Source organism: Canis aureus, chromosome 34 (assembly GCF_053574225.1).
Source record: "Canis aureus isolate CA01 chromosome 34, VMU_Caureus_v.1.0, whole genome shotgun sequence".
NCBI lineage: Eukaryota > Metazoa > Chordata > Mammalia > Carnivora > Canidae > Canis > Canis aureus.
Window position 1 is genome coordinate 20,936,333 of NC_135644.1, and position 25,350 is coordinate 20,961,682.

A 25,350-nucleotide genomic window follows, 5' to 3' on the forward strand; every position below is an offset into this window, starting at 1 on the left:
TGCAGGTGGCGCTAAACCGCTGCGCCACTGGGGCTGCCCCATATAATCCTTTTAAATGTAAAGTAGACCACATCACTCCTACCGTGGTTTTCTTTCTTATTTGGTAAAGTCTCATATCACTGTTTCAGTCTATCACTTTCACCCAAGCAGACTGCTTTCTATTTTTTTATTGAACATGTAGAGCACATTACTGCCTCAGGTCCTTTGCAGCTTGTCAACTCCGCATGGAATGCCCTTTCCCCAGATAACCCATTCCATTCAGGTCTCAGTTCTGTTATTTTTTTTTGTTTAGAACATTTCCTAACATCCTTTGTTTTCTTATTTTTCATTATCTGATGTACTATATATTTTCTTATTTCTTTATCCTCTTTTGACCACATACTGTAGTGCATGCATGAGACCTGTCTGGAGTGCTTGTCAAAGCACGTGTTGCTGTGCCCCACTCTGAGTTTCTGATTCAGTGATCTGGACTGGGGCTTGAGTATTTGTATGTCAGCAGGGTCCTAGAGATACTGATGTTACTTGTCCATGAATCCTACTTGAAGTACCAATGTACCAGAACTACTCTGGCCATACAGTAGGCACTCACTACATGTGGATGTTTAAATTGAGTTTAAATGAAAAATTTAGTCCATTATGTCAGTGTATTTCAGGTGCCTAATAGCCACATGTGGTGAGTGGCCAATGTATTATACAGCACAGAAAATTTCCATGTTGCAGAACAATAGGACAGCCTTGCTCTAGAACATAAATTACACAAAGATGGACTTCTAACCTGTTACCTCCCCGTAGTAATATCTTCATAGTTATGTATCTGGTCCACTTGGCATTTACCACAGTGGCATTTACATAAAATGTATACATACATTTTATTTTTCTATTAGATGGCTATTCAGTTTTCCCATGCCATTTGTTGAAAATTCAATTCTAATACTATTAGCGTATGCAGTACCAAATTCCCATTTGCGTTTGTGTTTGTTATAGAACTTTCTGATCTGTTGCATTTGTCTGTCAGGAAATAGGAAAACTTTCAAGACAAAACTGGCTTCTGGAATTCTTGAACAAAGAATTAAATAATTATAGAATGAGAGAATAAAGTCATAAAGAAGTTCTATGATTTTCAGTTGCCTTTTAAAGAGACATTTTTATTAGAAAATATTTGGGCAGTGTTGAGTTCAGAAAGCAAGATATAGGTCTAGTCAGCATGCAACCTTTTTGCCATGAAATCTGATACCATGTGCAAAGATTAAAGATGACCAAAATGACTGCGGGAATAGGCCATTATTATAATATTCTTGACCCATGAAGTACTTTTATTAATTTAAAAAGTCACAGATAAAAATGAGGTACTTCATTAAGACATATCAAAAAAGGTTAAATAAGTGTGTATAAAGAGTGTTAAATTCTTTTTAAAAATGGAAAAAAAATTTTTCCCTTAAATGTTCATATTTTTGTACATGGGGGATGAAAAATGATGACACTATTTTTATCTTGTTAACATTTGTGTATTTTGGGCAGCAATTCTAAAGAATGTTCATTTAAGAGGTGAAAGATGTTTAAAGTATAAGCTTTAGTGTTTTTGTATTTATTACTTGGGACATTTATATGTATAGAGAGAAATACAGTCTGAACATATCATCATTTATTCATAGACAGTGGTAGGCAGTTCTTCATTTTGATTGTCAGTGAAAGTTCTCTCCTCTTCCAGCTTTACTATATTTATAATTGTATTTACCAAGGCATTACCTAATCCCTTTTAATTTTATTTACTGTCAGATAAGGGAGGTATCATTTCCAAGTCAAGAATTTGTATGTAGATCAAATTGGTCTCATAGAATACTATGTTACCAAAAAATAAACTTGAATAATACCATTATGCTAGTCTTCCTGTGGATGAAATTTAATATCTACTACTTACTGCCAAAATTTAGACAATTATAAACAATTTTATGTATTAGCATACTAGGTAGCTCAAGAGGACATAAAACTCCTAAGTTGTTATTGTGGAAGCATCTAATGAAGACATAGAGAATGTATTTTGAGCACTGAAACACTCCAGAGAAATTTTTTTAACTAAGGCACTTAGAATTTTTATTATTTTTCTTGATATAGATATAGTGGGGTGCTACTTGTAGGTGGGGGAAGAGAAGAGGTGTGAATGGATGGGTAACTGCCACAGAAGATGAGGGTGAGGTCTGTGGGTGAACACGGGATAGTTTGAGAATCCATATAAAGTGTTGTTTAACCTCAAGACCACACAGTGTGAGACAACTGACTCTCTTCCAAGAGAAGACTGCCTCTGTAGAAAAGCTACAGATCAAGGAACTCAACTTAGGCGAGTGGGGATGAAGTGCATACAAACACAGATGTACTAAATTAAAAATGTCAGACCGAATGATGATATTCCTAGCCTCACCCTGTCAAGTTTCTGAAAGCCAGTAGCTAGGTTCATATTATGTAGTCAAGAAGTTGGAGAATTTTTTACGAACGTTTATATTTCCCCATGGGGAAAAAAAAAATAACTGGCCACCCAATTACCATCAAATGAAGCCCATCAACCTATACCTTAATTCAGGAAAATAGGACTTTTATAAAGTGTTTTGGTGCCTCATTCTTAAATAAGATCTAATAGCTTAAGATCACCAGACATTTGAGGAAAGCACAGAATACAGAAGATTTTTTTTTAGTGTTCTTTCCTTAAGGGCTGACAATTAGGGACTGGAGACCACATTGTTCTATTCTTGGCGTAAATAGAACAGTAATATTTAACACTTAAGCAACTGTTTGAGATTATGTATTTATTTGGTTACTTTTTAATTGTTGGAGCCCAAGTGCCCATAACATTTTTTTCTGTCAAGGACCAGATAGTAAATATGTTAGGCTTTGTAGACCATTCAGTTTCCAACACATTTACTCAAATCTGCTATTGTAAGACACAAGCAGCCCTAGATACTATGAAAAAAAAAAAAAAAGAGCATGGTTGTGTCCTAATAAAACTTTATTTCAAAAATTGGCTATGGTCCCACTTTGACCAGCAGATTATAGTTTGCCAACACTTGGGCTAGTCCATCTAGTAGTGTGGATCTATGAGAGTAGAACGCTATAACACTTGTATTGTGTCTCCAGGGCCTAGAAAATATTAAATGTCATTTGAATGAACTAGGAAAACTATACTCTTCAGAATTTTGTGGGCTTCCTCCTGTAGATACTGACTGTGCTCTCTGAAGCCCAAAGGGTGGTGACGGTTCATTGTTTGTTTCTTTTTTTTTTTTTTTTTCCTCTAAGTAAGCTCTATACCCAAAGTGGGGCTTGATCTCAGGACTCAAGATCAAGAGTTGTATACTCTACTGACTGAGTCATCCAGGCACCCTGAAGTGGTAGTGGTTCTTAATGCTTCATTTTTATGAGATATTGGGAATATAACCAGTTTATAAGCCAGAGACTGCTGGTACTCAAAATAATATTGTGAAAGGAGCATTTGCTGAACTAAGTACTCTTGGGTAAGGGAGAACTTCTCTTGAAATTTATAATAGGATGACTACTTGGCAGATACAAAATATAGATAATGGTTAAACCAACACTAGGATGCAAGCTGTCTTGAACAATATTCAGGACTTTTTAGCTATTATAATTTTGTCCACTTAAATATCTAGTAGTCAGAGAGACACTTAGAATGCAGGGCTCAGGCTCCCATGTGTACACCACTTCCTGTAGTGGGGGGAAAAAAATCTTGTAGCTAGATTTTTAAGTTGCTTTCACACATATTATTTCATAGCCTTGTTTTTATCCACTGAAAACAGAATGACCCTAAGAAAAAATGCCAGGAACAATAACTTTAACAATCTTGTAGCTAGATTTTTTTTTCTAATTTTTTTTTTAAATTTTTTTAAATTTATTTTTTATTGGTGTTCAATTTACTAACATACAGAATAACCCCCAGTGCCCGTCACCCATTCACTCCCACCCCCCGCCCTCCTCCCCTTCTACCACCCCTAGTTCGTTTCCCAGAGTTAGCAGTCTTTACGTTCTGTCTCCCTTTCTGATATTTCCCACACATTTCTTCTCCCTTCCCTTATATTCCCTTTCACTATTATTTATATTCCCCAAATGAATGAGAACATATAATGTTTGTCCTTCTCCGACTGACTTACTTCACTCAGCATAATACCCTCCAGTTCCATCCACGTTGAAGCAAATGGTGGGTATTTGTCATTTCTAATAGCTGAGTAATATTCCATTGTATACATAAACCACATCTTCTTTATCCATTCATCTTTCGTTGGACACCGAGGCTCCTTCCACCACAGTTTGGCTATCGTGGCCATTGCTGCTATAAACATCGGGGTGCAGGTGTCCCGGCGTTTCATTGCATCTGTATCTTTGGGGTAAATCCCCAACAGTGCAATTGCTGGGTCGTAGGCAGGTCTATTTTTAACTCTTTGAGGAACCTCCACACAGTTTTCCAGAGTGGCTGCACCAGTTCACATTCCCACCAACAGTGTAAGAGGACTCCCTTTTCTCCGCATCCTCTCCAACATTTGTTGTTTCCTGCCTTGTTAATTTTCCCCATTCTCACTGGTGTGAGGTGGTATCTCATTGTGGTTTTGATTTGTATTTCCCTGATGGCAAGTGATGCAGAGCATTTTCTCATGTGCATGTTGGCCATGTCTATGTCTTCCTCTGTGAGATTTCTCTTCATGTCTTTTGCCCATTTCATGATTGGATTGTTTGTTTCTTTGGTGTTGAGTTTAATAAGTTCTTTATAGATCTTGGAAACTAGCCCTTTATCTGATCTGTCATTTGCAAATATCTTCTCCCATTCTGTAGGTTGTCTTTTAGTTTTGTTGACTGTATCCTTTGCTGTGCAAAAGCTTCTTATCTTGATGAAGTCCCAATAGTTCATTTTTGCTTTTGTTTCTTTTGCCTTCGTGGATGTATCTTGCAAGAAGTTACTGTGGCCGAGTTCAAAAAGGGTGTTGCCTGTGTTCTTCTCTAGGATTTTGATGGAATCTTGTCTCACATTTAGATCTTTCATCCATTTTGAGTTTATCTTTGTGTATGGTGAAAGAGAGTGGTCTAGTTTCATTCTTCTGCATGTGGATGTCCAATTTTCCCAGCAGCATTTATTGAAGAGACTGTCTTTCTTCCAGTGGATAGTCTTTCCTCCTTTATCAAATATTAGTTGACCATAAAGTTCAGGGTCCACTTCTGGGTTCTCTATTCTGTTCCACTGATCTATGTGTCTGTTTTTGTGCCAGTACCACACTGTCTTGATGACCACAGCTTTGTAGTACAACCTGAAATCTGGCATTGTGATGCCCCCAGATATGGTTTTCTTTTTTAAAATTCCCCTGGCTATTCGGGGTCTTTTCTGATTCCACACAAATCTTAAAATAATTTGTTCTAACTCTCTGAAGAAAGTCCATGGTATTTTGATAGGGATCGCATTAAACGTGTATATTGCCCTGGGTAACATTGACATTTTCACAATATTAATTCTGCCAATCCATGAGCATGGAATATTTTTCCATCTCTTTGTGTCTTCCTCAATTTCTTTCAGAAGTGTTCTATAGTTTTTAGGGTATAGATCCTTTACATCTTTGGTTAGGTTTATTCCTAGGTATCTTATGATTTGGGGTGCAATTGTAAATGGTATTGACTCCTTAATTTCTCTTTCTTCAGTCTCATTGTTAGTGTATAGAAATGCCACTGATTTCTGGGCATTGATTTTGTATCCTGCCACGCTACCGAATTGCTGTATGAGTTCTAGCAATCTTGGGGTGGAGACTTTTGGGTTTTCTATGTAGAGTATCATGTCATCGGCGAAGAGGGAGAGTTTGACTTCTTCTTTGCCAATTTGAATGCCTTTAATGTCTTTTTGTTGTCTGATTGCTGAGGCTAGGACTTCCAGTACTATGTTGAATAGCAGTGGTGAGAGTGGACATCCCTGTCTTGTTCCTGATCTTAGGGGAAAGGCTCCCAGTGCTTCCCCATTGAGAATGATATTTGCTGTGGGCTTTTCGTAGATGGCTTTTAAGATGTTGAGAAATGTTCCCTCTATCCCTACACTCTGAAGTGTTTTTTTTTTTTTTTCTGAAGTGTTTTGATCAGAAATGGATGCTGTATTTTGTCAAATGCTTTCTCTGCATCTAATGAGAGGATCATATGGTTCTTGGTTTTTCTCTTGCTGATATGATGAATCACATTGATTGTTTTACAGGTGTTGAACCAGCCTTGTGTCCCGGGGATAAATCCTACTTGGTCATGGTGAATAATTTTCTTAATGTATTGTTGGATCCTATTGGCCAGTATCTTGTTGAGAATTTTTGCATCCATGTTCATCAGGGATATTGGTCTGTAATTCTCCTTTTTCGTGGGGTCTTTGTCTGGTTTTGGAATTAAGGTGATGCTGGCCTCATAGAACAAATTTGGAAGTACTCCATCTCTTTGTATCTTTCCAAACAGCTTTAGGAGAATAGGTATGGTTTCTTCTTTAAACGTTTCATAAAATTCCCCTGGGAAGCCATCTGGCCCTGGACTCTTGTGTCTTGGGAGGTTTTTGATGACTGCTTCAATTTCCTCCCTGGTTATTGGCCTGTTCAGGTTTTCTATTTCTTCCTGTTCCAGTTTTGGTAGTTTGTGGCTTTCCAGGTGTAGCTAGATTTTTAAGTTGCTTTCACACATATTATTTTACAGCCTTGTTTTTATCCACTGAAAACAGAATGACCCTAAGAAAAAATGCCAGGAACAATAACTTTAACACTTAATGAAGTTGTTTTATGATTTATGATCAGTATTACTTTTTTTTTTTTTTTACAGTAAACCTATGATGGACTTGTTGATATTCCTCTGTGCACAGTATCACTTAAATCCATCCAGTTACACAATTGATCTACAGTCAGCTGAAAATAATCCCATTAAATTTAAGCCAAACACACCAATAGGAATGTTGGAGGTGGAGAAAGTCATTTTAAAGCCAAAAATTTTGGATAAGAAAAAACCTACACCTATAATACCAGAGGTAAGACTGTCACTGTGATTTTGATTTCTTCTGGCAAAAATATTAAACTGATGTTTTGGTCATTATCTGCAGCTCATATTTACTTCAAATGAAATAAAAATGGACTTCCCTGGTTAAATTTGATGTAAACATGGCTGTTTTGTTTGCTTAGGCCACTTTGTTTAGGATTCATTTGGTTATCAGTCTTTGGATAATACTTTGGGGAATACTTTAGTTTTTAGATGCTCTAAAGTGATCTATAGGACCATATCAGAATCTGACAATTATAAGTGACCGGTTTTTGGTTTTTTTTTTAAAGATTTTATTTAGTCATGAGAGACACAGAGAGAGAGGCAGAGACATAGGCAAAGGGAGAAGCAGGCTCCCCAGGAGTCCCAGTGTGGGACTCAATCCTGGATTCTGGGATCACACCCTGAGCCAAAGGCAGATGCTCAACCGCTGAGCCACTCAGACATCCCAATGATCTGTGTTTTAACTTACTCTTTTAAAAAGTATTTTTTAAAGATTTATTTATTAGAGAGAGCATGAGTGCACGAGTGGAGGTAGGGCAGTGGCAGTGGGAGAGGGAGAGAAGCAGACTCCCTACTAACATGGAGCCCTGTGTGAGCCTCAATCTCATCCTGAGTTACAACCTGAGCCAGAATCAAGAATCGGACACTTAACTGACTGAGCCACCCAGGTGTCTCAAAAAGTGTCCGATATTTAGAGAACGGTTTTTGAATCTTTTAATGAAAGTTTATTTAAGAATTTATTAAAAATATTTTTTGGCTTTGCTGTACTTGGTAAGTGGTGGTTGTAACTTATTCTAAATTGTTCATTTGCGCTATATAATGACTCAGTTTTCTGTAATATATGAGTTTTTAAATATTTGAGAGAGACAGAGAACAAGTTGTGGGAGGGGCAAAGGGGAGTTAGAGAAGCAGACTCCTCGCTGAGCAGGAAGCCCAATGCGGGGTTTGATCCCAGGACCCTGACGACATGACCTGAGCCGAAAGCAGATGCTTTACTAACTGAGCCACCCGGGTGCTCTGTAATATATGAATTTTAAGCAAAAAAAAAAAAATAAATTTTTTTTTCAAAAAATTTTAACTAGAATCAATCTTTTTTTTAACCAGAATCATTCTAATATCATTAGTTCATTTTATAAAATTGTTCTGTTGCTATAAGCAATAGGAATAGAATTTTATGGGTTTTAAGAAATATTTTTTCATTAGGAATGCCAACTTTTTTTTAACTTCAGAAAATATATAAAGGCTAATTATATTAAATTAATAGTTTATTTACATATGACTTGAGTGTGTATATTCTCGTATACTTCATATCATGTAACTTTATATTTAAAAAGTTAATTATTTTATAGTATTAAACCATTAATGTTCTATAAAATATTGATATTAAGAATTAGGATATTGGGCTATTTCCTGTATACATATCTTATGTATCTAGGTGGAAATAGTATTTCTTCTATTGCATGGGATTATACATGGTGTCTTAGTTTAATGAATACACGTTAAACTTTGAGGATCTGCAAACCATAGATTACACTTACCATGGTAACATGTTTCTAAGTTCCATTTGTATATGAGTTAATTACAGTAAAGTGATATGTTCAAAATCTTCTCAATTTTAATTAGTACTAGGTAGCTAATATTAAGGAATATCTTAATATTCTTTTAATATATTAAAATTAGCCAAAATATTATTGTTGAATAATAGTGACAATAGGTAATCACAATAGCTAAAATTTATTCATTGATAGTTTACTATGTGATAGAAACTATGCTAAGCTTTTTACACGGGTTATCTCATTTATCTATTTATCTTTTCAGTAGAGAGAAGCACAAAAATTTTATATTTTAACCAAAATACTTATTTATTCCATGGAGACAGTTGACAAACCATTAGATAAATATTCAATCAAAGCATAAAATAGAACATGTATAACTGTTATTTATGGATATTTGCTCATTTTATAATATTTTGGGGAACAAACAAAAATATCAATAGTATCAGATATGAGTCTTTTGCGTTCTCTTTTATAGTTAAAATCTAACACCTTTACAAGGGTTATGGATTTAATCTAGACTACTTAATCAAATTCTTTCTAAGAATATGCTTCAGTAAAAAAAAAATAATTTTACACCAAAATAGAAAAGTACTGTATATTTTAGGACTCTATATAATTGTAAATCATCTCTTTATTGTAGACATCATTGTAGAAAGTTTGTCTTAGTGATAAATTATGGTAATAACTGGTTTTAATCTGTGTTTCAGAAAACTGTGAGAGTAGTGATCAATTTTAAGAAAACACAGAAGACAATAGTGAGAGTTAGCCCACATGCACCACTCCAAGAACTTGCCCCCATTATATGCAGCAAATGTGAGTTTGATCCACTTCATACACTGTTGTTGAAAGATTATCAATCTCAGGAGCCCCTTGATTTGACAAAATCTCTTAACGACCTGGGACTAAGAGAATTATATGCCATGGATGTCAGCAGAGGTAAGATTTTTTGTTTTATTCATTTGACAGGATGTGCATATAAGTGTATGTATTGTGTTTATGTATAAGGTTTCTGAAGTTCATAATGGCGAGTTAATGGATCCTATAAGTAGAAGTCAATACGTGTCATTGAGAAGATGAGAAAGTGAAATGTAATAAAATTGAACTTGATTTCGGTTTCTGAAATTAGAATAAAAACTTGTCTTTCTTAGTTGTCATCCACCTTGGTTACACTTTTCCATCAATCTATGAGTATTTTTTTTGGTGGGATTTAGCTTAATTCTTTGTGGCATCAAGATTTAAACAGAAAATAAAGAGTTACATTTAAATTCATTTTTGTTTTTATCAAGTGTGAATTACTGTAGACTCACCATGGTTTTGAGTCTTAATTATCATTCAAATTTGTAAGTTTGACAGATTTTTTTCTAGGTTCATCCAAAATCAACTGGCCTAATCTAACTCCTAAAATATTTAAATAAAAATAGCTTGCAGTATTAATCTACAGAAATAATGTATTAAAATTTGGAGATTGTAGATAATGTTGGTTTCTATGCTGATAGACAACTGCGAGCTTATTTATTCAACATGAATCTGTTTTACTAGAAACAAAGGTTTAGTGAAGGATGATGACTTACTACATCATCTGTGCATGGAGCACTTAACTTTATCCTGAAATTGTGGATTTATATAATCCATAGACAGCTATTTCAACTCAATGATGTTTTATTCTTGAACAAACATCATCTTTACAGTCAATTTACCCTCTTTTACCCCCTCCTTCTGTAGCCACTTCTGTTACTGCCTTCAATAAATCATCTTTACAAGGTAAGACATATGAATCAGTAGAAAAAATTATAACATGAAATCTCTATTTTATTGGATAAATTAAAAATAAGCTTCTAATTTTACCTTTTAACATTACTAATATGCACATTCTATAAGAAACCCCTTGCCTTTTATCTCCTGAAAAAGTAAGCCCCCCCTTGATTTTTGAAATTAATACAATAATTAAATTTCAATAATTGATTAAAAATTAATATCATCCTAAGAATGTGCAAAACATATTTTTGACTCTCAGACAAAAAATGATTTTGCTGGGTTCATTACAGTTGCTGATAGTTTGGTGGTACTGTGGAAGGATCTCTGATTATTTACTTTGAACAGTTATTCAGAGTAATCAGGGTATATTCATCATAGGAAATTCTTGCAGCATTAAATTGTGAATATTTTATAACATGGAAAATGCTTTTGTTAAAATTAGGGTTTAAAGCATTTAAATGTTTAATACAGTATGTAAAAAATTTTACATAAGATTTCTGAAAGGAAGTACATAAAAAATGTAATACTGATTACCTTTGGGTGGTAGGACTATGGGTGATTGTTTTTCTTTTTTTCTTTATATTAACAGAACTCTATAATGGGAATGCATTACTTTCATAGAAGAAAACCTTATTAAAAATTAGCCAATAGTAATAAAATCTGGAAGCCTTTTTCCTCCATTAAAAAAGGATAGGCTCAGATAATAGATTACTATAATAATTCCCTTTCTACTAAAAAAAAAGAAACTACACATTTTGTGTTACTGGAATCTTCTTTCTTTACCCCTTCCAATTTTCCGATAGCATAATAAGCCTCTCTACCCCAAGAATTAAGTCTACAAATTAATTGTGTGATTATTTATTATTAGTGGCTATCACAAAGACTAGGTTAATTAAAGGAGCTGAAAATTGTTGTGTTTGTAAAGCATATACTAGCTAATAATCAGAACATAGATGTTTTAATTCTGAAACTGCATTAGCTGTCAAACTTCATTTAGCAAGCTGATAGAGCAAATAGTTTTTATCTGTCTGGATCTCACCTTCCACTTCTATAATAAGAGATTGGACAAAGCAGTCTCTGCTTTTTTTTCCAGTAGCAACATCCTGGTACTTTTGCTCCTACCTTTGCCATTGTCTAAATACATAACCCAAAGCAAATTCCATAATCTTATTGGCTTGATTTTGAAGGTGTTGAATGTATTGGTTTGTAATATCCCGTCCAGCCAAGAAAATGTCTTTATTCAGAGTATTAAATGTTGTGAATATAATCTTAAGAGATTGGAATAGGAAAATTAAGAAAGCTCCTTTTACGGTGTCAGGATCTACAAGATCATTCCAATGCTGTAAATGCCTCTGCCTCCTTATTTTAATATTATCAGAAGTTTTAGAACTTTGTATGCAGTTACTTACAGCCTCTCTCCTGGAAACAGGAAACTATAAATTGCAGTTGTTTTTCTAAGTAAGCTCAAGCCCTTGTGTTTCTTAGTGTTTAACTCTGACTTGTGGTGATCTCTGTCCTAGAGCTGTAAGGGAAGACTTAGGTTATAGTATGGAGGATGATATAGTATAGGGTGCCAGGAAATTGCTTTACCAAAAATAACTATATGAAATATTTTGGCTGTAATTATTGCACTGTCCACCATGTGAATTTTCTATCTCCTGTTCCAACTGAATATAATTATATATCTACATTCAGTTAGTGGAGGATTCTATCTTAAAACGAGATAACATTTCTTAAAAAAAGGAAAAGTTAGAGGTATTAATACATCATTTTTGAATAGATATCATATTGAGTTCTACCATTTAATGCTCGTGTGTCTTGGTGCAAGTTATTCAGACTCTGTGGTCACCAAAGCTTCAGATGTATAATGGGACAATACCATCTGCTTTCATTCCTTTACATTCCCTACCTTAGAAAAAGGAATCAGAATGGTAACTTGTGATAATTTCTGATAATAAGGCATGTGAAAAAAAAATCTGTAACCATAAAGTGCTATCCACATGTTCATTATTAAGTTAGTATTGTTAGTAAACTCATTGTACAGAATGCATACTGCTTATTTAATATTTAAAGCATCAGATTTATGGTTTTAATTTGTGAAATATAATTCTCTTAATGTGTTATTGAGGCATATTTCACTCATATATTTATTGGCATTAACTATCTTTGCTTTCCTGGAGTAGCCCCTATTTTGTCATAATTTATTTAATTTTTTTAAAAAAGATTTTATTTGAGAGAGAAAGAAAGCAATAAAGAACACGAGCAAGTGGGGTAGAGGGGCAGAGGAAGAAGCAAGGATCCTCATGGGGAGCTCCATCCAGGGAGTCTGGGTGCATGACCTGAGCTGAAGGCAGGTGTTTATTAACCAATTGAGCCACCCAGGTGCCCCAATTTATTTAATTTTTAAACTTTTTTTTTTTTTTTTAAATAAAAAGACTGCACATGTAGTCCTACAAAAGGGTATGTATTTAAGATTTAAATGTATTTAAGACTATACATTTACCTCTAAGTGCTGTTTTGGACATATCCCACAAATTTCCATATATAGTACTTTGCTTCTAATATCACTGAAATTATATTCTGATTTATCATAAAACACATGTGTGCTCCTTATAGAAATGTTTTCAAAACTGACAGATTGCCCACTCCTTATTTCTTTCTCTCTCTCTCTCCTTTTTTAAATTTACAATTCATTTGTTGAAGAAACTGGGTCTTCTGTTTTACCGAGTTTCTCACATTCAGAATTTTGTGGATTGTATCCCGTGGTGCTACTTAACATGTTTCTTGATTGTCTCTATTTCCTGTAAATTGATTGATAAATCTAGAGACTTCATCAGATGTGAGTGAGATCTTTTGGCAAGAATACTTCATAGGTGGTATTATGTACTTCCATTAGCACCCCCGCAATAGCAAGTTACATTTATGTATGTACACATGTGTGTATGTACGTACATAATCTCTGCACTCAATATGGGGCTTGAACTCATGACCGCAAGATCAAGAGTTTCATGCTCTACAGACTGAGCCATCCAGGCACCCTTCAAGTTCCCTTTTTTGATGTTAGCTATCAATAGTCATTGCTTAAATCTTGATTAGGAGTTGGAAAATAATCATCATCTGCAAATATTCCTTTATTTATTGAGCTATTTCTGTAACAGTAAATTTCCCCATGTCAGCTACTTGTCTCCGTAGGTAGAATTCATTCAGAAGAGGCAGGAAAAATGTGTGATTCTTTACCTTCATCATTATTTATTCGTTTACAGGAAAAAATTTTTAAAAAGGTTTTATTTTAGAAAGTGTGCGTGTGTGGGAGGAACAAAGGGAGAGGGAGATGATATGAAGCAGACTCCCTGCTGAGTGCAGAGCCTGATGCAGCGCTCGATCTCAGGTCCTTGAGGTTATGACCTGAGCTGAAACCTGGAGTCAGATGCTTAACTGGCTGAACCACCCAGGTGCTCCCCTTCATCAGTTTTTAAAATAACAGACTGGTTCCTTAGCAGTACACAGAGATAAACAGTAAGGATCAGTTATTTTTTCAGCATCACTACAAATTCATGGAATTAAATTATGCAGACTGTTTCAATTTATTGAGTAATGTGTATGCTGCCAGATTGTCCTGACTCTGGCCAGTGAAAACCGTATCAGGGCAGCCCCGGTGGCCCAGCGGTTTAGCGCTGCCTTCAGCCCACAGGGCCTGATCCTGGAGACTCGGGATCGAGTCCCACGTTGGGCTCCCTGTGTGGAGCCTGCTTCTCCCTCTGCCTGGGTCTCTGCCTCTCTCTCTGTGTCTGTCATGAATGAATAAATAAAATCTTAAAAAAAAAAAATCAGATTGATTCCTGTGCCCTTTTAAAATGACCCCAGGGGACTCTCATTTCTTTCTCTCTGCTGTAAGTAGATATTCCAGACTCCTGTTTACAATCTATAATATTGACAAAGAATCAACTATTCTTATGCAACTGTGGTCCCTTTTTAGGGGGAAATGGTATTTAGAGGCCATCTGGGCCCAGGTTACTCAGCAGTACTGGATTTGTCATAGTTTGTAGGCCTTTGTAGGTGACGTTAGGAAATACTGATTGGAAAAGGGAATGTTAATATGCAATCATGAGGTTTGACATTTGCCATTCTGATTAAAATGTGGTTTCTTAATTTTGACACTATTGGCATGTAGGCCTAGATAATCCTTTGTTTTGGGGAAGCTGTCTTGTGCATTATATTGTGTTCAGGATTATCACTGGCCTCTACTCAGTAGATGCTGCTAGCACATTCTCCTGCCCTTCCCCTACTGTACCAATCAAAATTGTCCCCAGACATTGTCCAGTGTTCTCTGGGGTGGGGATGGGGCAAGATTGCCCCCTAGTTGAGAATCATCATATTAAAGAAATAATGTTTTGAAACACTCAATTAAGTACTAAGTAATTATAATACATCATGTTTTAGGGGATAAAATATTTTTGAAAAAGATTTTATTTATTTATTTGAGATTGAGAGAGCAGTGAGAGAGTGTGCATGCATGTGCGAATGGGGAAGGAGAGGGAGAAGCAGGCTCTCCACTGAGCAGGGAGCCTGTTGCTGGGCTTGATCCCAGGACTCTGGGATCAGGACCTGAGGTGAAGGCAGACGCTCAACCAATTGAGCCACCCAGGTGCCCCGGAGAATAAAATATTTCATAATTGCTTAACTCTGAGACAAAATAAAAATTCAAAGTAAACAAAAGGACAAATTTAATGAAAGTTTCATATCTCATTTAATTCAAAATGTCCATTTTAACTTCTGAAATGCTGGTAATTGTGGATAGAACACAGACTCTGAGTCACAGAGAATGAAGTTTATGTCCTAGCTCTGTCATTCCTTGATTATTGGCTCCAAGTATGTATGTTCATTTCTTTAATCTTCAGATTGCTCTGTTGTGAAATAGGAACAATAAAATTAAATACTAAATTTCCATGTTGCTCTTTTTTTTTTTTTTTAAGATTTTATTTCAAAGAGAGAGCATGAGCAGGGGTAGGGCTGGGGAATGTGGATGGGGTGAGGCAGAGGGAGAGGGAGAAGCAAACTCCCTGCTGAGCGGGGAGTTCAAAGCAGGGCTCAATCCCAGGACTCTGGGATCATGACCTGAGCTGCGGGCAGATGCTTAACGGACTGAGCTGCCCAGGTGTCCCTCCTTGTTGCTTTAAAAATTAAATAAGATAGGGCAGCCTGGGTGGCTCAGCGGTTTAGGGCCGCCTTCAGCCCAGGTCCTGATCCTGGAAACATAGGATCAAGTCCCACATTGGGCTCCCTGCATGGAGCCTGCTTCTCCCTCTGCCTGTGTCTCTGCCTTTCTCTCTCTGTGTGTCTCTCATGAATAAATAAATAAAAATCTTTTAAAAAAAGAAAGAAACAAGATATAAAATGCCTAGCAGAGTGCATGGTTCATAGTAGACCGTAATTAGTAGCTTTTATCATCGTATGCATTTTTCAAAGGAAAGTAATTGAGGGAAAACTTGGAGGTAAACCCGTGCACCAAAGTAAGAGGCTTTTCTTCTATTTTAGAATCCTGCCAAATATCACAAAACCTAGACATTATGAAGGAGAAGGAAAATAAAGGGTTTTTCAGCTTTTTTCAGCGCAGTAAGAAAAAGCGGGAGCAGGTAAGTTTTTTCTTAGGTAGTATTTTATAGGATTCTTCTCATCTGTTTTTAATTGCAAGTGCTTTTTATCTTGAAATGACCAATAGATTTTGCGTTTTCGTTCTTTATTAGACTGCAAGTGCCCCTGCAACTCCTCTAGTGAGTAAGCATCGCCCAACCTTTACAAGGTCCAATACCATTTCCAAGCCATATATTTCAAACACACTGCCATCGGATGCACCCAAGAAGAGGCGAGCTCCACTGCCTCCAATGCCAGGGTCTCAGAGCACCCCCCAGGACCTCGCTCACATCCAGGAGAGGCCAGCTTCTTGTGTAGTGAAATCCTTGAGTGTGGACGAAACAGAGAAGGTATGTGATTTTGTTTTGTGTTTTGAAGGTGGGGCAGGGGGCTATCTATTTTTTCTCTTATTTTCCTTTTCCACATAAACTGCTAATAAAATTGGTAACATCACTGATATGTACTAAGATGATTACATACCATCTAATGTAATAACCTTATTAATAACATTGGTACTGGGAAGAGATTACCCTATGTATAGTTCTGTGATGCAGTGAAGAACGAATGTGTCAATTTTAAGTAGCTTTTATATTCAAGCAAATAAATCACCCATACACCTTAAAGCTGTGTTTTACGACGGCCCAACCAGAGGTGCTTAATGCATATATTGGGAATGCAAATATTTAATTTTGGACTTTTTTTTCCAGTCTTTATGCTGCATTCATGGGTTTCTAACTAGATGTATCTTCTTGAACTGACTCTGGGGTTCTCACAGGAATCCTGGTGTCTTGTTGGTACATAGATACTCTGTAGTTTAAAAAAAAAAAAAAAAGTCTTTTCATATAGAGTGTTTTCCAGTTACTTTTATATACTCTTATGTTCTGGGTATGTCTCTTCCCCATACTGACTTACTATTGCTTCTGTTTACTCCCACATTTCCCTGGAGCTTGCTGTTTTGTGGAAGTCCACTTGCAAACTACTTTTCATGCCTATAAAATTTGTATGTTCCGGGGATCCCTGGGTGGCGCAGCGGTTTGGCACCTGCCTTTGGCCCAGGGCGCGATTCTGGAGACCTGGGATCAAATCCGACGTCGGGCTCCCGGTGCATGGAGCCTGCTTCTCCCTCTGCCTGTGTCTCTGCCTCTCTCTCTCTCTCTCTGTGACTATCATAAATAAATAAAAAAAATTGTATGTTCCTTGCTTTACTCATGTGACTATAAATGAAGTTTTAATCTTAAGTAAATGTGATTAAACAGGAGACTTTATGTTTTGTTGCTTGAAATCAGACAAATGATTCAAGTAACTTTGAGAGCAGATTTTATTTTGAGATATTTGAGACACTGAGAAGTTTTCATGTATCTGCTCGAAGGTTTTATTTCCCCTTGGAAGTTTAGTAAACTAAACGCTTAAGTAAACTAACCCCCTAACCAAGTAACAAACATTTCTGTGTTTTCTCATCTTTAAAAAGTAACTATGGTTTTTAACTGTAATTTTTAAACTATCACATGTGCCTTCAGAAAGTAAATAGCAAGGCACCTGGATGGCTCAGTCGGTTAAGCATCTGCCTTCGGCTTGGGTCACGATCCTGGAGTCTGCTTAGTGGAGAGTCTGCTTCTCCCTCTGACCCCTCCACCCCTACATCCCGCTCATGCTGTCTCGCTCGCTCACTCACTCTCTCAAATAAATAAATAAAATCTTTAAAAAGTAAATGGCAACCAGGGTAGAAATGAGCAAAAAAGATGCTTAAACTCAGTAGTTATCTATTAAGCTGCCTTCTTATTTTTGTTGAGATTTTCTTATCTAATGTCCATGGTGTAAAATCTCACCTTGCAAATCAGGAGGAAACTTACTATTTTTTTTTCAAATGATAGAATCGTTTGCTATAAAGTTTTCCAAAGTAACTACTCGGTAGTTGGGTGAAGTGTTGTTATAGAAGAGGCGATCTTGGGTTCAGTATTAACATCTACGTGGGAGTGCCTCAGTCAGGCAACAGGAACCGTGTTGTGAAGCCTATGGCACGCCTGGGCGTGAACAGGAAGCGGAGATTGAAACTGAGTGAGAAAAAAAAAAAAAAGAAACGAGTGAGATAAGCAGAGGCCGAGTCACGGTCCCCAAAGACTTCATTTTGTGGGTGTAACTCCTTTACATTTATTTCTTCATAGTAAGGCATTTAAAAGGTAGCACTTTTAGTATTGTTTTTAAATTTTAAATTACCAATGTCTGTCTTTTTTCTTTTTATTTTTTGTCTTTTTTCTTATGTAGAAATAAATCTTAGCCCCTGGTCACAAATCTTTATTCCAGATGACCTCATGCAATCTATTTCAGTAAACTTCTTTTGTGCTTTGGGCCGGAAGAGGTTTACATCGTCTAAGAAATAAGTCTGCTCTTAAAATTCTAGGCTCTGTTTCCAGTGGCCTCACCAAAAGCGGTTTCTTTTGATTCTCACCCTCTGCTCTATGACCAGTTGATGCTCCCATGTTAAGTAATCTTTTTTTTTTTTTTGTATGTTGCCTTTGGCAAACTGGACATCTTTATATAATTTTCTAATTATTTTTTCTTTTGATCTGGACATCTGGGTAGTTCTTTGATGTATCGTTAAGTAGGACCCCAGAATTATGTTTCTCCCTAGAGAAGCTGAAGTATCATTTTTTATTTATTTATCAATGACAAAAATTCTTAAGCTATGGTTGGTTGTGTTCGTGTGTGCGTGCGTGAGTGTACATGTGCACGTGTGCATGCTCATGTGAACTCATGCCTTCCTGGACATCTCAGCACTGATTTCCTTAACTTCTTCATCGTATTGATGTGCTAAATCACCCCCTTGGTCTTGATTTTTCTCTCTTCCTTGGTCCTGATTCTCTTTTTATATTTCAACTCTTTTTCTTTTTTTCTTGTCACCACTTCCCTTACCCATTTTCTGAATTTGGAGGCACCCGAATCCATGGTCTTAGCCTATATTTACCGTACTCTTTCGGAGAAGACGTATTCTTTGTTGACTTCTCAATTGTAGTAGTTTGAATAGTGTCTCCCCAGAAGATATGTTCAAGCTAAGGGTCAATAAATAAGATCAGTGTGGACTTAAGCTGGGCCCAAATCGAATGACTGGTGTTCTTGTAAGAGGGGAGACACATGCACAGAGACAAAAAAGGAGAGGTCATGTGATGACGCAGGCCGAGATTATAGTTACGCTGCCATAAGCCAAGGAATGCCAGGAGCCACCAGAAGTTGGAAGAGGTAAGGAAAGATTCTCTCCTATATTTTCAGAGACCTATGGTCCTGCCAACAGCCTGATTTCAGACTTCGGGCTTCCAGAACTGTGAAAGAGCAAGTTTCTGTTGCTTTAAGCCACTTGGTCATATTAAGTTGTTGCAACAGCGCTGGGAAACAAATATGTCAACTTTTTAATTCCATTCCCAATATTTTATTCCAGTTGCAGATTGAACTCATGGTTGCTTATTCACTCACCACTACGTGGAAATCAACGTATTGAAAATCAAACTTATTTTTGTTCTCTGAGATCTAAAAGCTCAGGGTCATTTTCAGTGTGTTTTCTTTTTATTTTTGCAACCAATTAGTGAGTCCTTCATTTAGTCTCCCTTCCTTATCTTTATCTTTCCTTCTCCCTTCCTTTCTTTCTGCTGAAGTCAGGCTTTAGAGAAATCCAGGGTGCAGAATAAGGAGAAGACCAGAACTTAACCTGTCTTCCCAGTTTGGAAACTTTGATAACTGGTAGTTATTTTCTAGGCATTCAAGGCCCTCTACAAACCGAGCAAAATGAGGGGACAGTTCTGCCTTTTTTTCCTTCTTTTTAGTTTTGTTGAGGTATAATTGACAGAGGAAATTGTAAGTTGTTTAAAGTCTACATTGTGGTGATTTGAAATACATATACATTGTGAAAGAATTCTTGCCATCTGGTTAATTAACGCATCCATCACCCTCCATATATATCTTTCTTTTTTTTTTTTTTTTTTTTTCCAGAGAGAGCGAGCATCCAAGCTCATGTGAGTGTAAGCTTGGGGCGGAGGGATCAAAGTGAGGGAGAGAATCTTAAGTAGGTTCCACACCCAGATTGGAGCCTGACGTGGGGCTCAATCTCATGACCCTGATATCACGACCTGAGCTGAAATCAAGTGTCGGGCACTTAACCAACTGAGCCACCCAGACATCCCTTTACTGCCTGTTTTAAATGTAAAATAGGGAAGCCTGGGTGGCTCAGGAGTTTAGCCCTGCCTTCAGCCCAGGGCCTGATCCTGGAAACCCAGGACTGAGTCCCACATTGGGCTCCCTGCATGGAGCCTGCTTCTTCCTCTGTGTCTCTGCCTCTCTCTCTCTCTCTCTCTCTCTCTCTCTGCCCCACCCCTGCCATATGTATATCTCTCATGAATAAAAAAATAAAATCTTTAAAAATAATAATAAATTTTAAATAAAAAATACTCATTATTACTGTAGACATTTTATTAAACAATTTAGTTTTGAATTTGAAACTTTATTTTTTAAAGATTTTATTTATTTATTAGAGAGAGAGAGAGAGAGAGAGAGAGAGCGCACGAGCAGAGGTAGGAGCAGAGGGAGAGGGAGAATCAGATCTCCCCTCTGAGCAGGGAGCCTGATGTGGGGCTCAATCCCACGACCCCAGGATCATGACCTAGGCCGGAGGCAGAGGGTTCTGACTAGGCCACCCAGGTGCCCCTGAATTTCTAATTTTAGAAAGGCATTATGGTTGAAAGTAATAGCAGGCTGGGAAAAAGTACTGGAAAAGAATTATTTTCAAATCCCTGAAGAATTTTGGATACATTCTTATCCTGTAGATTTTTATTGTTCAGGATTTAGAATAAACCACAAGGGTGCGCTGTTTAACAGACCTACAATGTTCTGATTTTTATACTTTTTCCCCAAAGCATCCTTTAATAAAGCAGAAAGAAAATACTGGAAATACATTACATTAGAAATAGCAAACGCTTATCTCTTGCGGGTGAAGTGTCAAAAGATAGAGCTAGAGAGATAAATAACAGTAATGCATGACAAAGTGACTTATAATTAACGCAGTTTTATTCATTTTGAGCTTTCACTTCATGGTAGTGTTCTTTTAAGTAGTCCTCAATATTCTGTTTGTCTTACGCGGGCTTATGGATCAGTCTACCTGTAGCTTGGAAAAAAATGTCCACTACATCTATTTTATGCTTTTTGGTGTCAGTACTTAATAATTTGTCTCATTTATGTAAGGCATTTCTTAATACTGGCAAATTAAGGTATTGGATAGTGATTCTGGAGCCTAAACTAAAACTCTTCACATAAAAGACTGTTGATTTTTTCTGAGCTAATTTTGGCAACTAATTGTGTAGTTTCCAAAGAGAATTCAAGAAAGATCCAAGTTAGTAATAGAATCTAACTGGTTTTTTGGAACATTTTTGCAAATAAAATTCTTTTATCCACCTAAAGAATGTCTTTTAAAGAATCCATAGTTTACTGTCATTGCTATCATCTTTGTTCATGTCCCTAAATTTCTATGTACTTTTTTACATTTCAAGCCTTTGTGTCATTTTCCTTATAAAGGTGAATATACTATCTTCTATGGAAATCTGGAAATGTTCATTTGCAGAAGAGAACTATCCAATTAGAAAATTTCTGGCAGTTTTTCTCAGATCTTTTTGAGCAGTTTGTGAATATGATTCTGCCTAAAGATTTGAAATGCCATTTATGCAACAACATATGTAATGGCTGGCTCCTGCTGTTGTTTACCTAAACCATGTTGCATGTATTACTATATAAATGCATACAGTTACTTAAAATAAGATGATATGTATGTGGTTATTTACGTAGATTGTCATTTATTTCACACATGACAAAAGTCAGAAATGCAATGACATTGACTTAAATTGAAAAGGACTTAGAATTATGAGATTGGAACTAATTTCAGAAATCCAGTAGCTGTACCATATTTGCTGACCAAGTTTCTGTGAGGAGCACATTCAATAAAATCTGTCACCAAAGGATGTCCTAGTATTATGGACAAATCAGCCTTTTAAGAGTATTTTCCAATTGAATAAGAGGAAAAAGAGTTGGACACAAGTTGCAGATAAACTTGACCCACAGAATCCACAGAAACTTTTGGAGAATTCTTTATTTTTGCACATTTGGTATGGTTTTGCTCTTTGGAGTTATATGTGTACATAGCAGTAAAACAGTTCTTCCCAGGCTGCTAGAACGGTACCTCCTTTGCTTTAGGATGTTGGCTTTTGGCTGGAAACACAATAAAGAATTATCTTGATTGAAATTTTTTTTATTTGGTCTTATTTTGCATTCTGGTGCAGACACTCAAATGTTGAGAAATGGAAATACTTTGCCATCCAGTATTATGCAAGTGAAATTTAATACGTAGAGTGTGCTCATTTTTTAACAGCTGATTTAATTGTTTTTAAGAAATGTTTGACATTATTCATTTTTGACTCAATTTTACCTTTTAATATTTATCATGGTTTATAAGCAGGTAAGATGATATATTGTCATATATTTATAAAATGTGCAAGAATATATTTGGTTTTAGTTTCGCTTAATGAGTTTTCATCCTAGATGTTTTATGCAGTCATTAAGATTGTAAAAAGAGAGCATGTATTTGTAATCTTTAAGAAATCTAGTTTTTTTTTTTTTTGTTTTTTCTCCAGGTTATAGCACAACATTTGATTTTCCCCGCCACTTTCCACTTACATTTACCATATAGAAAGAAAACCACACACATAATTCTACAATTGCCTAGGAACAGTGGTTGCCATGGCATTTTTAGTTTGATATACGGGATACAGCTGTCTGTATTTCCAAAAATATGACTTGTTTCATTCAGTAGAGAAATGCCCGAGTGCAGTATAATCTGTTTCCTCCTTTTAAGGTTTTCTCATATATAAATATACTTTCTCTTGGTAGTTTTATTCAGGTTTTCAAAGGGTCTTAATCACAAGAGCAAAATTAATGACTAATGCTTATGTAGCACTTACTAACGTTTCAGACCAGGTACTAAGCACATTACTCATTTAATGCTCTTGAAAATCCTCTGAGCCATTACTTTTAGTTTCTGCCAGCTTTACCTCTGACCCAGATGTAAAGAACTATGCTCATTATAAAGTTGTTAAACTTTTAAAGAGTAATACTATTCAAAGAGCAATAGGTCATAAATGGAATTAGGGTGGATTTCTCCCCCTTCTCTACCAGTACATAAAAGTTGTGCCTCTCTGAAGTACCTACTGAATTAATATTTAAGATAATCAGTGTTAGGAATCTTCCTTTAGAAGTTCTTATGGTATGAAGCTTACTTAGACTTTCTACCACTATGACATTTGGGAGCTCATGGGGGAGAAAACGCCTTTCTTTGGTAACCAGCATGTACTAGAGACCACAGCAGAGAGAAGCAGGCCTCTTTCCTGAAGCCATGGTGACAGGACTGAGGGGTCACTTGGGTGATGACTGCCATACAGCCTTGGCTTCCTTTCTGTTATGAACTGAGTTGAGCCCCATTTGTTCCCTTGATTGCCCCTTTACTCAGCCGGAGGCCCTAAAGTCAATCTATAGATGTTCACTACTCTTCTACCCCTAGACACTTTGTTCTGATCACTGACCATAGAGAACCTTGATTCCCAGCATGTCTGTCTTTTTAACTTGATCCTGAGCTCTGATTTCTGGTGATTTATCTTCTCTTTTTTCATCTGAGATGTATTACCAAGTTAGGCCCTCATCTTTGGGCATTTAAAAAATGTCATTAGTAAGGGATTACCACTAATAAGACTTGGTTATATGATATCTCAAAGTATTATAGGGTTGATGAAATGAAATCACAGGTTGCCTCAGGGAGAGAGATTTAAAAACTTTGCAAGAGTATAACCCAGGTTGTAAAATTTGTGTTTTATTTTTCTGATATGCATGGAGAAGGGTTGGAAAGGAAGTATATTGTGGCAGAAAAAGCCCTACTCTGGCTTGATAGTCTTGGATCTACCAATGGGTCTCTTGTCTTTTTTTCCATTGTCTTCTTTGTCTTCTACCTTGAAGAATAAGCCATTGAACTACTTTGTGGCTTGAGTTTCTCCTCTGTACAATAAGATTTTGTAACTAAATTTGTAAAAAGCCTCTTCCAGCTCTAGTATGATCAAGTTATTTTATTCTTTCGTTGTCTTTTAAAATTGGCCTTTAAGAGATAAAAATGCTTTGTTATGTGGATCTTTGGTTTGATCAGAGTTTATCAGATAGTGAGGCCTAGTCCTGATATTACTTCTCTGAGGATTTTTGAAACTCTAAAGTACAATAACAAAAACAAAACATTGATTGACATCTTTCTCCCTGAACTCATGACTATAACACAAAAGGCAACCCAAGTGCTTTTCAGCATCAATAAAAAGGGGCAGAGGATACAAAGTTTGAGGAAGATATGCCAGGTTAATGAGTTTAACTGGAGGATACAATGTTATTGAATAATGAGTTTAAATCTAGACCATTTTGAGTGGCTAGTGGCAAGCTTGGCCACCCAGAATCCCCTGAAAGGATTAATATATAATATATATAATTTTAGTAACCAAAAGATATACAAGTTACAAGTGGTGGTATTTAGACACTTCTAAGCGAATCCAGCTTTAATCTCATTACTTGCTGTCATAGAATGTATTTGAGCAAATTGATAGGAACACCCTTAAAATTGGCAAATAGATGACTGCTTATAGGGTATGGATTTAAGAGCTCCGGGCCCTGATACTACTGCCCTAAGTACAGTAGTCTGGTACCTGACATATCACCTCCATTTCTTACACTCCTTTGCTGATAGGATTTTTCTTAATCTAAGTTGACCTAGACAGGCTAAGACTTGCAGTGCTATCAATGAAGGATCTTAAAACTGGTTTATTGAGAGAACATGAAAATAGAATATATAAGTCCTAGATTTTTTTAGGAGTCCAGAGGAAGTACCATTTAAGGGAATTGGAAGGATGTGGAAAGAGATTCAGGGCAGCAATACAAACATGCCCTCGCCTCACTGAAATAGCATTTTATTTTTAAAAACTTTATAAAGAAAGAAACTGGCATATATGCCTTCGTCCAATACAAGTAAAAAAATGTGTATGTACAAATATAGAGGATATGTATAAAAGGTTGGACACCAAACTTCTGTGAGGTAACCTATATTTGTTGGGGTTTACACTGATTTTTCTCTTTTTCCCCCCTTATCATTGTATGCGTTGTTTGCATGTAATACGGGATTGTGCTAATTTTATGATCAAATCAGTAATAAAACTGAATTCACTATGATTAAAAAAAAAAAAACCTTGCCTCTACAATTTGCTTATTTTACAAATTCATTACGGTACCTCATATTTCTATATCACATTTACTTTATTATAATTAC

At 36.3% G+C, this 25,350-nt stretch overlaps 1 protein-coding gene across 13 annotated transcripts in view; it reads left to right on the forward strand.

Annotated features, from left to right (window-relative positions):
- The window catches only part of COBLL1 (cordon-bleu WH2 repeat protein like 1), a 160,394-nt gene that overhangs the window by 105,394 nt on the left and 29,650 nt on the right, over positions 1 to 25,350 (forward strand). For 7 of the 13 annotated variants that reach the window (XM_077883604.1, XM_077883605.1, XM_077883606.1 and 4 more), the window contains 5 exons: positions 6,820 to 7,021; positions 9,296 to 9,524; positions 10,311 to 10,349; positions 15,879 to 15,976; positions 16,088 to 16,324. In XM_077883604.1, coding sequence (XP_077739730.1) covers positions 6,820 to 7,021; positions 9,296 to 9,524; positions 10,311 to 10,349; positions 15,879 to 15,976; positions 16,088 to 16,324 — 805 coding nt within the window. The remainder of the gene's footprint in view (positions 1 to 6,819; positions 7,022 to 9,295; positions 9,525 to 10,310; positions 10,350 to 15,878; positions 15,977 to 16,087; positions 16,325 to 25,350) is intronic. The other 6 variants (XM_077883608.1, XM_077883614.1, XM_077883615.1 and 3 more) reach the window with 1 other exon arrangement.